This window comes from Petromyzon marinus, chromosome 31, assembly GCF_048934315.1.
Source record: "Petromyzon marinus isolate PM22_M1 ecotype Great Lakes invasive population chromosome 31, UKy_Petmar_22M1.pri1.0, whole genome shotgun sequence".
NCBI lineage: Eukaryota > Metazoa > Chordata > Hyperoartia > Petromyzontiformes > Petromyzontidae > Petromyzon > Petromyzon marinus.
The window spans coordinates 3,434,565-3,450,010 of record NC_133697.1 but is presented as its reverse complement, the minus strand read 5'-3'; the positions used below and the strand labels follow the sequence as shown (position 1 = coordinate 3,450,010).

Below are 15,446 nucleotides of genomic sequence, written 5' to 3'. Positions count from 1 at the left end.
CACGCTGCCTTACTCACACGGCCCGCCCTCATCAACTCCTCTCCATCAGTTCATTCAATTGTGATTGCACATAGCAGTAATCATCACCCACCCCCTCCAACTGGCAGACTAATGCCCGCTTGCAGGCCAGGTACTGAGTCACCCTGTGCCCACAGGGACAGCTGCCACGTGTGTTGAAGTGAGATGTGATGTAAGCCGCTTATCGTGTGTGCAGCACTCCTAGATGCGCCGGCAGCTCTTCCACAAACACATTTTCATGGTCATCGTTGATTAATTTGGCCCTGTCAGTGACGATTGGGCCAAATTAATTTCTGTCGTCTGTCTCCTTTCCGAGCTAGTCTGCCTCGTTCAGTCTCACTCCGTGTTCGATCTCCACCGTCTCTATGTTTGCCTCTCGGACTTCCTGCTCTTGTTTTGTTCCGCTTGTGTGTGCGGCATGGCTAAGCCCCCGGATCCTGTCCCAGCTCCTTACCGCCACGAAACCCAGCCACTGTGTCCCCTCTCTCATTCACTCTGTCCAATTCAATCGTTTGCACTTCTTATATCAGAGTCTTTATATTAGTTGTATTTGTGTCTCTGTAGTCTATGAACTCGAAGGATCCTTGTCAGCCAACCGATTTTGTCCACTAAGATCCTGCCTTCGCATGGCCCCATGTGTGCGCGATTACCCACAGGCTGTGCCGACAGAAGCGTGGTAAATATTCTTGTGTTGTTGCTGGCTGGAGAGGTTTTTTTTTTCAGGTCATTTTTCCCGCAATTAATTCCCAAGTGTGCCACGGGCATCCTTGAAATCGCACAGAGCAGTGCAACGATTCCTGTTTAGAGAAACGGCCCACGGAAGCGGATATCGCAGAGCTGCCTGATATCCTTCATTCACGTGACCTGTTCCACACATTAGAGGGCAGCACTTTCCCACTATTTTGCACATGAGAGTTTTATTGCAGATATGTCAATTCTTAACGCTGTAATTTAGACAACTTGATCCGGCCGATTCAAGATATCCAACGATGATGTGGTGCTTTTCTTGTGGTGGCTGGAGAGTTGAGGTACCCCTTTATCTCGCAGGTGAGCCGTGCGGCCAAACAAGAGAAGAAATTCCACGATTACAACGAGATGTGCATTTTCCACCAGCAAGCGCGGGTAAAAGGGAGTGTGTGAACTGGGGTGAGGTTGGATGGTGAGAAGGGCCGTGTGGGTTGGAGGGAATGTGGCAGCACCCTGGTTGCATCGCAGCGTAAACGTGTCATGGCCAGGGCTGGATTTCAGCCAGGTCGGTGACGGGTAAAATATGTTTGTACCCAGTACACCACATCCTCGATCGTCATGGCTGTGGTTACTTAGCACACGTCACCTTCACAATCTACCAGCGAACCAGAACATATTCGGTGAAAAACTAAGCCCTGCTTGCAACTGGTGTGGGTGTAGCAACCGAGTAAGCTCTGCAATAACTTGTACATTTCTGAACATGATTCTGGTTGATGCAAGTGCGGGCTTCCGGGTTGGACTGTACGTTGGGCATTTCTTCTCTCAAGCTTTTGCCACACCCTACTTAACCATGGTCATCTTGAGTTGTTGATTTGAAGACGCCCGCAGTAGTGCGTGGAGAAAATTTGAGAGATGAGATGCTCAACACGCAGCCCAGCCTAGGAAACGGGACTTGGATCACAAGCGGCTTAGAAAGCTCGAGATTCCTTGCAAGTGTTCAACACTGACCGTGTGCGTCCCGGCGACAGGAGTTTGCGGTGAAGCTGGCGGCCAGGGTGGCAGCAGCCAAAGAACATCTCCCGCTGCACTCGCTCGTGTTGGTCACGGACGCCTGCAACATCCTCGTGCAAGCCCGCAAGGTAACGACACCTGCCTTACCTCCTCTCCCTGTGTCTCACCGACTCTCCCCACCTCTCCACGACTTTTCCCGGTCCTCACCATCTCTCCCGTCTCTCCCCGTCTCTCACCGTTTCTCCCTGTCCTCGCCGCAGTGCCGGTCAAAGCTTCCAAAGTGAGCACTTGCGTGTATGTGTGTGTGTGTTTGTTCCCAGGTGCTGTCTTACTGCTGTGTCTATAGCTATTACAGCCAGGAGGCTGAGAAGATGACCTCGCTCGGGCAGCAGATGCACAACCTGGAGTTAAACACTAACAGCCTGCAGGTTCTACTCGGTATGTGCGTGCGCACAGACACACGCGCGCACGTGCAGAACCAGAAATAGGACTCCTCCCACTCGCTGGAACCCTCATGAATGATGCTGTAACTTGCCCTTGAGCTATGACACATTGTGTAGTGCACTCCACAATGAACTCGGTGACCTGGGTTCGATTTCCAGCCACAGCTAACATCCGTGGCGAGATATAACCCAATTCTGGCCCCCTGCCAGCATCACCCACCCACACTAACTAGCGTGATGAAGTATAGTCGTCACACCCCCATGACCGGCATGGCATGAGGGGGGGGGTGGGGGAAGTGGGGCCCTTCATCCAGCACGGTATTGGCAAAAGGTTGGTAAACCCACCCATGGGCGCTTGAAGCCGAGTGCCGCCCCGGTAGGGGTACGCGCGTCACACGAGCGCGCGCACCCCCGTTGCGGTGACCTAGTGGACGACGGCCATTGCAAGCGCACGCCACTGATCCGTGCGGACGCGACGCTGGCTGTGCACAGAGAAGTCGCTGCTGCATTGTACGGAGTTGGCGTGGTGCGTGCGACTGCTCAAGCCGGTGCACCTGGCGTTAGGCCGCACCATCATCGGACGCATCCAGGAGCGGCTGCTCGCGATTCTGCACGCGTCCACACAGGTGCCGCCACCCGCTCGCAGGGGCACGCGCCCCACGGCACGCACGCACCTCCTCGCCGTTCCCTTCCTGACCGCTGTGGCCGCTTCACGCGTGTTTGTTCGGCTTGCGTGGATGTCTCTGCTTTGTGCGTGACGCCACAGGATTTTCGAGTCGGGCTGCAGGCCGAGGGCTCGGCGACAATGGACCGCGATGGGGAGTCAGCCCCAAACGCGGAGAACAGAAACATCAACATCACCATAGAGTACGTTTCCTGCGACACAGACGCGCAGTGATGGCTTCACTTGCGACTTAAAACTTGGAGTGTGCGCACGAACTTCACTCGTTGATTCCTCCACCCATTGTTGAGGACTTGTTCTACCAGCCTGACGTGCATCTCATTCTGTGTTCAAACATCATACTGCAGATGACACACTCATCTGTTCATACACCCACTCACTAATGCAGGTAGCAACATTTATTTTGCTGCACTCACACTGTTCCACTTTGGAATTCCCGCCCATTATCTACTTTCTTCTGCTCTTATAATAACTTAATTAAAGAAAAGTGTCAACTGTTATTTGTTAGAACGTTGGTAGTGCTGTTTGTTTCTGTCCATGTGACGTTTTATGCCTTTGGGCCTGTGCTCAGCAACTTGAGTGTGGAGTGGGGAGGGCTGTGAGTGAATTGGACGCACGCCAGTCTCACGCACACAGGCGGCGGACTGCCCCCTCGTGCTTGCATTGTTGATGTGGAGATTTCGTGATAGCAGGGGCACGGAGGCGGAGACTGAAGAGGGTGGAGGAGACGACGGGACGGGCGAAGAGGGGGAGAACGACGAGACTTGGCGCGAGCAGTTTGAGTTTGAGTACGAGGACACGGAGGACGACTTCACGGACGAGGACGACGAGGATGAGGACGACACGGACTATGTGGATGGAGACGTGATGTTCTCGGGCGAGGAGGATGACTTCTTTTCCTAAAGATGACCACGCGTGCCACCACAATCAATCCGCGCCACTGCAACCAGCCGCATTCACCGCCACCGTGCGCCATCGTGCACCACTCGCTCGCGGCACTGCACCATCCGCACACAGCACGACCCAAGCCATTCCATGGCCACCCAGGGGCGGCCCTGCGTGCGCTTCTTCTTACACTTCCCGTGCTCGTGTCCGTTTCCCCGGCTCTGCCGACCGCTCCTCGTGGGGGATGAATCCCCGTCGTGCCCCGTCGTGCCCCGAGCCATCGCTAGGATGGCCCCGCGCTGCGCTCAGCAGCAGGCCCGTGTGAGCCCTGCTGTTGAAGGGGCACTCGCTGCAGCTTTGAGTTTTTGTGTTGGCTCTGTTGAGCCATGCACTTGTTGTTGTGAACGTGCGGAGATATGCAGCTGCACCTGGCCCCTAGGGCCACGGACACACGAATCAAAGAACGTGCACAGTTTAACCGAAACAAAAATTTAAGTTTGGAAATATTGCTAAATATTTTACACCATTAAAGTGTAATATTTTAAAAAATAAAGTATATGATGAGTTGGTCTCTGTGTCCGTCGTTTCACTCCTGGACCATGCTACTGTGTTTCTTAGGCTCAAGTTTGTCATGATCCCAATAATATTTGTTATTTACGCTATTTTTCTATAGCGCAAGGCTGTTGCAAATCTTTAATGTCATCCATGAAACGGACGGCTCATAATTATTTACGGTTAACGCACGCATCTGGAACCAGCATATATGGTGATGGTTCTTAAGCTTCATCCCCATGCCCAGGATGGTTCATGCCCAGGATGGTTCTTAAGCTTCATCCCCATGCCCAGGATCGTCCATCACAGTGGAGGGAGATGGTCAGGCCTGCGATGTCATTTTACGGGTCCGCAGACACGAGACTTCCCGTCGCACAACGGGACCGCAAATATATGGGTCACTGCAGGCATTTACGGTATTTATCGGGTACTCAAGGGGGCATGTTTTACTACCTGGCTACACAGTGTTGCTAATGATAGCGCAACGCTCGGTTACCGTGCAAGGGTCTCGTGGTGTCACGTGATGGCTGTGTGCGAATGTGTGAATTCTGCCACCATAGTGTTTGAAACTTGTTTGGGCTTTGGTGTAAGCAGATGTGGTTTTTGTACCACTGCCTCTACTAAACGTAATGGCAGTGTTTTCATTGCAGAAGGATATATTTTTAATCGATCACCACGCTCTATGAATGCGTGTCGTCCTCTGTTTTGTTCAGTAAAGCTCAAGTGCCAGGAATGCAGAAATAAATCACTTGAGAAATTGCGACGAGTCCTTCGTACCTCAAATGCCAGACCCACGTCAATCTAACCTCCTCTCAACGCTTCACCACAATTGTCTTTCCCCCAGCACCTCCGATTAGCATGCTTGGCGACGTACGGTGCGAAAGATTCTGCGTAATAAAATGACCTCGCCACAATCATCCCTAAACTCGGTCTGACCTCACAACTATCACCCCTGTCCTCTTTTCACCACAAGCCTAACCTCCTGTAAAGGCATGCCCTAACTCCAGCCCATCGTCAACGCCTTCCACAACGCATATATTTATTACTATGTTTACCGACTCGAGACCTTTAATACCACAGTCATTTCAACTTGTAAGGCGCCGCTGAGCAGTATTCACTCTTGCCGAGAGAGGGCGCGAGGAGGAACCACGTGTTTTTGTGTTTTTTTATGTTTGTTGTGGTTGCACCCGATTCAAGAGCCGGATGGCTCACAGGGCTATACCAAAAAATAAACTGGACTGAAACTGAACCACAGACGAGAGGCTGAGCCGGTGAAGGCGTTATCGGCCAATTCATGAGCGTTTACATCTGGGAGGGAACGAGCATACGGGGGGAGAAGCCCTTCCAGGCAGGTGGGGCCCGTGGAGCCCACAGCTTGGCTCTGCAGTAGCGCCTCCTTGCGGGCCAGGGCACGGGCTCACTGCCGACACCCACGGGAAGGGAGTTGCGCAACGTTCGCGTGCGATGATTCACCAACCCTGGCTGGGTGGGAGGGGTTGATTAGGTGGGGCGAGGGGGAGGGTTGGAGGGGTGGAGGGGTTTGAGGGGTTGGGAGAGTTTCATAGTTTTCATTTATTTTGGTATAGCCCTGTGAGCCATTCGGCTCTTGAATCGGGTGCAACCGCAACAAACAAAAAAACATGAACAAGAAAACATCTTAAAGTGACTTTGTGCATGTGCAAACAGAAAATCCAGGGGAAAAAAATCAAAATATTGAAGGGAGTGGAGGGGAGGTGAAGGGAGGAGTTTGGTAATGAGTAAAACTTAGCAGGACTCTCTGGCTATGCACAAACCCCTCCCCTCAACTCCCCCTTACCTCATCATTGGAAACCTCATTTGTCAGTAACAAAATATGATCATTGTTTTTTTACCCTTTTATCTGGCAACAAAACTGATACCTTTTTTTTACAAGGAGTCATGTTTACATTGACCACAATACCTGCGGTCGGAACGCAAACAACAAAACAACAACTCTGATAATGTATGTGGCACTCCTTAAAATTGATTGGTCCACACCCGAGACAGCTTTCTTTAGAGCCTCGTCTCACATGGTGTTGGACCAGAAGACGCCAAAAGGCGCACAACTCAAAGACAATGCACCATCAGAGTATGAGAGCTCGGGGTAAGCATTTACACCATTGGAAACCTCATTTGCCAGTAACAAAATATGATAATTGTTTTTTTTACCCTTTTATCTGGCAACAAAACTGATACCTTTTTTTACAAGGAGTCATGTTTACATTGACGACCCCCCTCAAACCCCCCCAACCAACCCCTCCCCTCAACTCCCGCTAACCTATTCTTAGCTCTTTCAGACAACAAACATTAATTTTTCGTCTCCCCCCTCCTCTTTTCAGAACATAGATGGACTCGTCCTTCTAAATAAACTGCCAAATCGCTACCCGTGATGCTAACGGTTTTTTGGTTTTTTTTTAAATAAATAAAACACCGTTTAGAAATAAATAAATAAATGCCGGCACTTCTTTCAAATGTTTCTTGCCGTTGCTTTTCACACCTGATGATGACCGTTTGTGTTATGGTCGAAACGTCGTGAGGATTTGTATTGTTTTGTATATATTTTATTATTTTATTGTTTCCCTTCAACGTGACTTTACCGAAAGAGCTAAGAATATGAATTACTGCAGTCACGAAAGCTTTAAATCAAAATTCCCCCTTACCTCTCCACGCAACGCCTCTCACCACCCCCCTCAAACCCCCCCAACCAACCCCTCCCCTCACCAAACCCTCAAACAAACCCCTCCCCTCACCAAACCCCTCCCGCACCAAACCCCCAACCAAACCCCTCCCCTCACCACCCCCCTCAAACCCCCCCAACCAACTCCTCCCCTCACCAAACCCCTCCCCTCACCAAACCCCTCACCCAACCCCTCCCCTCACCAAACCCCTCCCCTCACCCAACCCCCAACCAAACCCCTTCCCTCACCAAACCCCTCCCCTCACCAAACCCCTCCCTTCACCAAACCCCTCCCCTCACCAAACCCCTCCCCTCACCAAACCCCTCCCCTCACCCAACCCCCAACCAAACCCCTCCCCTCACCAAACCCCTCCCCTCACCAAACCCCTCCCCTCACCAAACCCCCAACCAAACCCCTCCCCTCACCAAACCCCTCCCCTCACCAAACCCCTCCCCTCACCAATCCCCTCACCAAACCCCTCCCCTCACCCAACCCCTCCCCTCACCAAACCCCTCCCCTCACCCAAACCCCTCCCCTCACCAAACCCCTCCCCTCACCAAACCCCTCCCCTCACCAAACCCCCAACCAAACCCCTCCCCTCACCAAACCCCTCCCCTCACCAAACCCCTCCCCTCACCTAAGCCGCGCCCCTTCTTCCCGTCGTGCCCTTTTCCGGTGGGTAGGCCACGTGACGCCGTTTTGAACTGTTCAGTTTAACTGGGAGACGACTAACGGGCCAGCGGAGCCGGGCGAGCGAGGGGAGTGAGAAGAAGAGGAGGAAGAAGAGGAGGAGAGAGGAGGAGGAAGGAGAGGAGGAGGAGGAAGGAGAGGAGAGTGGCGGTGGCGGCGGCGGCGGCGGCGATGTCGGCGCGGCGCTGCGAGGTGACGGTGCGCGGCGCCGTGAGCCAGCGGAGCCTTGGCGCCCTGGTCTGGGAGATCTTCGCTCACGCCCTGTACCAGCGCGGCCAGCTGCCGCTTCCCTACCCGCAGCTGCTGCACTTCCACAGCCACCTGGTGAGGGGAGTGGTGAGGTGGGGGTGGAGTGTTCAGGGGTGGAGTGTTCAGGGTGGAGTGTTCAGGGGTGGAGTGTTCAGGGGTGGAGTGTGCAGGGGTGGAGTGTTCAGGGTGGAGTGTTCAGGGGTGGAGTCTGCAGGGGTGGAGTGTTCAGGGGTGGAGTGTTCAGGGGTGGAGTGTGCAGGGTGGAGTGTTCAGGGGTGGAGTGTTCAGGGGTGGAGTGTTCAGGGTGGAGTGTTCAGGGGTGGAGTCTGCAGGGGTGGAGTGTTCAGGGGTGGAGTGTTCAGGGGTGGAGTGTTCAGGGGTGGAGTGTGCAGGGTGGAGTGTTCAGGGGTGGAGTGTGCAGGGGTGGAGTGTGCAGGGTGGAGTGTTCAGGGGTGGAGTGTTCAGGGGTGGAGTGTGCAGGGTGGAGTGTTCAGGGGTGGAGTGTTCAGGGGTGGAGTGTGCAGGGTGGAGTGTTCAGGGGTGGAGTCTGCAGGGTGGAGTGTTCAGGGGTGGAGTGTTCAGGGGTGGAGTGTTCAGGGGTGGAGTGTTCAGGGGTGGAGTGTTCAGGGGTGGAGTGTGCAGGGGTGGAGTGTTCAGGGGTGGAGTGTGCAGGGGTGGAGTGTTCAGGGGTGGAGTGTGCAGGGGTGGAGTGTTCAGGGGTGGAGTGTGCAGGGTGGGGTGTTCAGGGGTGGAGTGTGCAGGGTGGAGTGTTCAGGGGTGGAGTGTGCAGGGTGGAGTGTTCAGGGGTGGAGTCTGCAGGGGTGGCGTGTTCAGGGGTGGAGTGTTCAGGGGTGGAGTGTGCAGGGGTGGAGTCTGCAGGGGTGAAGTGTGCAGGGTGGAGTGTTCAGGGGTGGAGTCTGCAGGGTTGGCGTGTTCAGGGGTGGAGTGTTCAGGGGTGGAGTGTTCAGGGGTGGAGTGTGCAGGGTGGAGTGTTCAGGGGTGGAGTGTTCAGGGGTGGAGTGTGCAGGGGTGGAGTGTGCAGGGGTGGAGTGTGCAGGGGTGGAGTGTGCAGGGTGGAGTGTGCAGGGGTGGAGTGTTCAGGGTGGAGTGTTCAGGGGTGGAGTCTGCAGGGGTGGAGTGTGCAGGGTGGAGTGTTCAGGGGTGGAGTGTTCAGGGTGGAGTGTTCAGGGGTGGAGTGTTCAGGGGTGGAGTGTTAAGGGGTGGAGTGTGCAGGGTGGAGTGTTCAGGGGTGGAGTGTTCAGGGGTGGAGTGTTCAGGGGTGGAGTCTGCAGAGGTGGAGTGTGCAGGGTGGAGTGTTCAGGGGTGGAGTGTGCAGGGGTGGGGTGTTCAGGGGTGGAGTGTTCACGGGTGGAGTGTTCAGGGGTGGAGTCTGCAGGGTGGAGTGTTCAGGGGTGGAGTGTTCAGGGGTGGAGTGTTCAGGGGTGGAGTGTGCAGGGTGGAGTGTTCAGGGGTGGAGTGTGCAGGGGTGGAGTGTTCAGGGGTGGAGTGTGCAGGGGTGGAGTGTTCAGGGGTGGAGTGTGCAGGGGTGGAGTGTTCAGGGGTGGAGTGTGCAGGGTGGAGTGTTCAGGGGTGGAGTGTGCAGGGTGGAGTGTTCAGGGGTGGAGTGTGCAGGGTGGAGTGTTCAGGGGTGGAGTGTTCAGGGGTGGAGTGTTCAGGGGTGGAGTGTGCAGGGGTGGAGTGTGCAGGGGTGGAGTGTTCAGGGGTGGAGTGTGCAGGGGTGGAGTGTTCAGGGGTGGAGTGTGCAGGGTGGAGTGTTCAGGGGTGGAGTGTGCAGGGTGGAGTGTTCAGGGGTGGAGTGTACAGGGTGGAGTGTTCAGGGGTGGAGTCTGCAGGGTGGAGTGTTCAGGGGTGGAGTCTGCAGGGGTGGCGTGTTCAGGGGTGGAGTGTTCAGGGGTGGAGTGTTCAGGGGTGGAGTGTGCTGGGGTGGAGTCTGCAGGGGTGGAGTGTGCTGGGTGGAGTGTTCAGGGGTGGAGTGTGCAGGGGTGGAGTGTGCAGGGGTGGAGTGTTCAGGGGTGGAGTGTTCAGGGGTGGCGTGTGCAGGGGTGGCGTGTGCAGGGGTGGAGTGTGCAGGGGTGGAGTGTTCAGGGGTGGAGTGTTCAGGGGTGGCGTGTGCAGGGGTGGAGTGTTCAGTGGTGGAGTGTGCAGGGGTGGAGTGTGCAGGGGTGGAGTGTTCAGGGGTGGCGTGTGCAGGGGTGGAGTGTTCAGGGGTTGAGTGTTCAGGGGTGGAGTGTTCACGGGTGGAGTGTGCAGGGGTGTAGGCTTTGAGGGTTCAGCAATTTGGGTTTCGGTGTGTGGGCGCAAGGTCACCGATTGGTTTAGACCTGACCCCGGGTCGTATGTGGAGGCGGAGCGGCTGTGGACGCGAAGGGCGGACACGAGCGGGCGACATTCGACATGAAATTAAGGTTTTAATAATTTCGGTGATGTTTATACAGTAATATAAATCTCCATATATATAAAAGGCAAAGTTGTGATTGTGTGTCTGTTCGAAATGTTTAGCGTACTTGCCGACATGCAACAAACTTGAAATTTGCCATGTGGGTACTTTCCAGACTGTACACCATGCAAAAATTATAAAAATACACTTTCTTATTTTTGGGAGGGGGGTTGGGGAGCTCAATAATGCATTTATTTTTTGCACGGCAAGTGAGCTGTGATTTCAGTTCTGTCATGTGACCCGCGCATGTGGAAGCGTAACGCATTGTAGTGTAGTGGTTAGCGCGCCGCGCTACAAACCCGGCGACCCGAGTTCGATTCCCGCTCACGGCCACCACGATTATTTGAACCTGTCCTGGGCCTCCCCTAGGTCGACTCAAACGAGTAACTTGTGTGGTGTGTGAACATCGCCACTGGGGAGACAAAGACGGCCGGGCGTCCCAGGCGAAGCCAGGTAGTCAAGCTAGTGAGATTATAAAAAGTAAAGATACATTTTATCATTATGGCCGGTGTCCTTCACGTGCTAGATGACGCTGTACCCATGGAGTACAGTCGCTGAATTACAGCATCTCTTAAGGACTCGTAAATGTGGCGATGGTGGCGAGGTGGCAGTTAAATGTTGGATGTGGTGATAGTCGATGTTGCTGCTGATGTTAAATGTGATGGTGGAGGTTAATGTGATGATGGATAATATGTGCCGGATATAGTGGTGGTGATAGTATGGTGTGACAGGTGACTGTTGCGATGTTTGTGGTAGAGGCCGACCGAAACTGAATTTCTGGTTTCGGCCGAAAACGAAACCAGACCGAAAGTTAAAAATTTACTTTCGGCCGAAACCAAAACTATGCCGAAAGAGGCCATTTGCCAACTTTCGGCGCCCAAACCGAATTTCGGTCGGCCTCTAGTTTGTGGTGACGGTGATGGTAGAGGTGGATACATTGACGTGGGACACAACGTAATAATGCTGGACGTGATGTTTGTAATATCCGCAATTGCATCTCAGGGCAGCAGTTCTGTTGGTGGCTGAAGACCGTGGCTTTCGTCCTGGTGTGAACGCCTCCCTCCCCTCTTCCCTGCAGGCAGAGGTGCCCCCCAGGTTAAGGCAAGAAGCACGCATGCTGACGGCCCTGCACGAGCTGAGCGGCCACCTGGAGACGCTCTTCTCCCTGTCGCACGTGCCCCGGGTCCTCATCCTGCTAGGGCCGAGCCCCATGTCGCCGCTTGAGCTCTACGAGCTGGACTTCCACGAGCTGGCGCTGGGAGGCAGCGGCGATTCACTGTGCCACGCTCGCTACAGCCGCCACGTGTTTCACTCACTCTTCGTGCAGAATGTGTTTGGCGAGCCGCGCGCTCTGCCTGTCACCTCGGCCACACTGCTGCTGTGGGCGCACAGGGACTGCGGCGTCGACTGGTTCAAGCCCAAGCTCAACTACAAGCCGCCCAACCGCGGGAGGAGGGTCGTCGTCGCGTTTAGCAACAGCCTGGAGGAGCCGCTGGGCACGGCCCTCGGCCAGCCATGCGAGGACGACTGCGTGTGGTTCCAGGCCCCTGTGGCCATCAAGGGCGTCCTGGACAGTGGGTCAGGCCAGGGTTAGAGGGGCTGATGGACGGGACCAGCTAGGCCAAAATTCTAGGGATGCTGCAAATTTTAATATTACTTATTTCAATATTATATCTGAATCTCCTTCCTTACGGTCAATCAAGACCAACTATTAAAGATTCTGCCGTAAACGTATTTATCCATTAAATTGCCTAGTCTCACGTTTATATTTGGGGCAGTGCGAATTCACGCGCTACGTGGTTTTAATTTCGGAGCCGCAGTTGCACACAGGAGAGTCTCTGATTCGCAACTTGTGCATCGGGCGTTTGCAACTCGCGTGCTTCGTGTGGGTCCGGGTATGTGCTGCCCCGTTGTTCCCATGGCAGTTGGAAGCCAGAGAAGTCGAGCTGGAATATAGTGCTTGCAAGGGTGTCCAGGGTATGGGGACACTATAGTACATCGTACGATTCAAGGTCTGCAATAACACAATTTTTTTTGTTCCTGGGTAGTGAGTGTTATTTCCTAATTGCTTATGCCTCAAAAGTACAGAAAATGGCTATTATTCCCCACAAACTTTGCTTTTGTGACCAGGAGAGTCATATTTAGAAATTATCTTATTTTCCAGAACATTCCAGATAGATTCAGTGCTGAGTAAACTTGTAGTAACTTCTAGAACATTCTGGAACTTTCCAGTAATATAAATAGTAGTATAAATACAGGGGCCTTAAGCCCACCAGTTCAGTTTAGTTCCAGCTGCCTAAGTGGATACATATCTGCATTTTTCTGAGATGGCATCAAGAGGCTGCAAGCATCCGGCAGACGCATTTTGCTATGTCTGCGGCCAATTTATCAAGACGAGCGAAAAAGTACTCTGTGGAAGCATTACATATACATACACAGATACTCAGTTATTGTGAAAGCCTGGTGGGCCGTTTGCCCATTTCTCCACTAACAAAATTATAAGAGGCTTGCAGAAGTCTAAAGAGTTAAGAAATTGGGGAGTAAATATTTGATATAAAAGGTTCCCGAAAATTGTTGACCCCCCCCTCAAAAGCAAAGTATGTGCTTTGGTAACAAAGTTTGTGGGGAATAATATCCATTTTCTCTACTTTATAGGCATAAGCAATTACGAAATAACACTATCCATTTCCAAAATAACATCACATTGTGATAATCTATACTGATTATGGTTTTTAAAATGTTATTTCCTGATTATTTTGTGAGATAAACTTTGTCATAAAAGTTGTCAATTTGTAGCCGTTACCCACAACATTGGTGCTTTGCAAAATGTCATGCAGAGTAATTGAACAGTGCTGGTTTTCATGATAATGTTAATAGTTCATTTATTTAATAGTTTTTGTTTTCATTTTACCGAAAGCATATACATGGTGAATGTTATATGTTGAAAAGTTTTAATGTTTGCAAGACTCATAGGCTCATGCTGGATGAACTGCAGTGGAAAGAGTTTACCGGTCTTTATTGGCACTGGAAGCCATCGAGGGTATAAAGACTGTCAAGGCAGCAGGCATTCGGACATCTGCACTGAACAGTTAAAGAATGTTGCACTAAAAACAAGGGATTGGCTCTTGAGAATGTTAAATTTCTGTGCTCATACCCAAGACACGGAAGACTTGTCACGTTTCCAAAGCCAGGAAAAGACCCATCTGACCCTAAGAGCGTCTGACCAATGTCCTTGTTCTGCTACCTCTTCAAACTTTTTGAGAGACTTATCTTGAAGCAGCAATCACCTATACTGGAGGAACAACTCTTTCCAGAACAATCTGATTTCCAGCCGCGCAAGTCCTGCACTGGCCAAGTGCTAAACCTCACCCAGTACATAGGAGACGGTTTCAAGAACAACCAAATTACTGGTGTCGCCTTGGTCAACCTATCAGCAGCATATGCCACTTGTTAACCAGATAATTCTCCTTTCAAAGATCTACAGCCTGACAAAGTACCACCACCGAGTCGGAATAATTCTGTCACTGATTGAATTATTGGAGCAAAATGCAGTGGAATGGACTACCACAAGGAAGTGTTCTGATACCCCTCAAGATCTACACAAACGATCAAACTTTCTACCCACATACAGCTTCATCTATGCCGATAACCTGATAATTGCAACGCAAGCAGGAGACTTCGCCAAAATTGAGCACCCTGACACCAACCAGCTCCGGCAAAACCCAAGCAAGACAGGTCGGTCATAACGGTGATGTAAAAAAAACGTGAAAGGTCACCGAGAATGACATTCCCCTGACTCGCCGCACCAACTTCATCTACCTTGGAGTGACCCTGGACCACACACACTCCTTCAAGACCCACATAGAAAACACGAGGAAAAGTCAGCTGCCGCAACAACATCATCCACAACTTGTAAACTCAAAACGGGGAGCATGCACAGCTGCAATAAAGACATCGGCACTTGCCTTATGCTACTCCAGCACAGAGTGCGCCTTCCCACTGGGAACGATCGGTCCATGCAAACAAAATAGACCATGTGCTAAAGTGGTGCCTCCAACCCACGAATGTCAACACCTTTTACATTCTTGCTGGAATAGCGCCACCAAACATCTGGCGAGCCGTGGCGAGTCGAGCAGAGAGGAGGCGACAAACTACAGACATCACACACCCTCTACGCAACCAAATCGGCTGCAGTCAAGTGCCTGAAGTCGCGCACGAGCTTCCTCACAACAACGCAGGCACTTTAACAACAACAACAACACGCCTGCGACCACACTCGAGGAGACGTGGCAGAGAAGCGACTTGAGCGCCTTGGTCCCGAGACCAACGCCCCACAGGAGCAGTCGCGGTGGGGTGGACCACGTGGACAACTTTGAACCGACTTCGCACCCAAGTTGGCAGCTCAAGATTCAACCTGGCCAAATGGTGGTGATCCACGCGGCCGGAGAGCTGTCTGGTGAGAGGCAGGCCATGCGACACCTCTCAGTCTGCCAACCGCACAGGGAAGGGCCCTGCACTGTGCATTATCTCACAGCAGGCGACCTTCGAGCCCTGAGATGTGCTCGCTACTGGAAGGACTTTTGACTTTGATGGATGGAAACAAAATAATCGGCACTGGAAGTACAGCAAGCTCAACAGCACAGTGGGAGTTATGAAATTACAAGTTACGGGAAACTGATGTCGCAATAATCTTAATATATTTCACATTTACGTCTCATCGTGAAAAATATAGCAACTCTACACAAGATGCTGCCTTTAGGGGGAATTCGAAATTAAATCGTGGTCATCCGCGTCAATGTATGTCAACCTGAATCCTTAAGCCTTTTGTAATTATGAAATTGCTGTGTATATCGTCGGTTTGTAGCCTGTGCAATCTGCTGGACTCTCGTTACGTGATTGTGAAAAGGGAGTGAGTGGTGGTGCTGTGTGATCTGGGGTATGGCTGATGTTGATGTAGAGTCACAACTTTATTTTTACATGGGGTGACCGTGTTGTACATGATAGTATACCGTGTGAGGCTATGCAAGGGATAGGTGCCAAATTTGTGGAAGGTGAATAAATGTTTTGACACCGAA

At 52.3% G+C, this 15,446-nt stretch overlaps 2 protein-coding genes across 6 annotated transcripts in view; both read left to right on the top strand.

Annotated features, from left to right (window-relative positions):
- The window catches only part of LOC116947660 (cullin-9-like), a 36,533-nt gene extending 32,238 nt beyond the window's left edge, over positions 1 to 4,295 (top strand). For 2 of the 5 annotated variants that reach the window (XM_032963640.2, XM_032963637.2), the window contains exons 38-43: positions 1,066 to 1,140; positions 1,734 to 1,844; positions 2,037 to 2,154; positions 2,652 to 2,785; positions 2,926 to 3,026; positions 3,519 to 4,295. In XM_032963640.2, the coding sequence (XP_032819531.2) occupies positions 1,066 to 1,140; positions 1,734 to 1,844; positions 2,037 to 2,154; positions 2,652 to 2,785; positions 2,926 to 3,026; positions 3,519 to 3,744 (765 nt within the window). In that variant the 3' untranslated portion in view covers positions 3,745 to 4,295. Of the gene's footprint in view, positions 1 to 1,065; positions 1,141 to 1,733; positions 1,845 to 2,036; positions 2,155 to 2,651; positions 2,786 to 2,925; positions 3,027 to 3,477 lie in introns of all 5 variants that reach the window. The other 3 variants (XM_032963639.2, XM_032963638.2, XM_032963641.2) reach the window with 3 other exon arrangements.
- A 3,312-nt stretch (positions 4,296 to 7,607) lies between these two features.
- LOC116947672 (MAD2L1-binding protein-like) lies at positions 7,608 to 15,446 on the top strand. Its single transcript, XM_032963671.2, has 2 exons — positions 7,608 to 7,988; positions 11,450 to 15,446. The coding sequence occupies exons 1-2, from the start codon at positions 7,836 to 7,838 to the stop codon at positions 11,963 to 11,965; spliced, it is 669 nt and encodes a 222-aa protein (XP_032819562.1). The 5' UTR covers positions 7,608 to 7,835; the 3' UTR covers positions 11,966 to 15,446.

Bases quoted from the DNA above. Each gene is read 5' to 3' on its own strand.
- LOC116947672 (XM_032963671.2), top strand. From the start codon at position 7,836: ATGTCGGCGCGGCGCTGCGAGGTGACGGTGCGCGGCGCCGTGAGCCAG. The intron at 7,989-11,449 runs GTGAGGGGAGTG...TCTTCCCTGCAG, and splicing joins TGCACTTCCACAGCCACCTG to GCAGAGGTGCCCCCCAGGTT.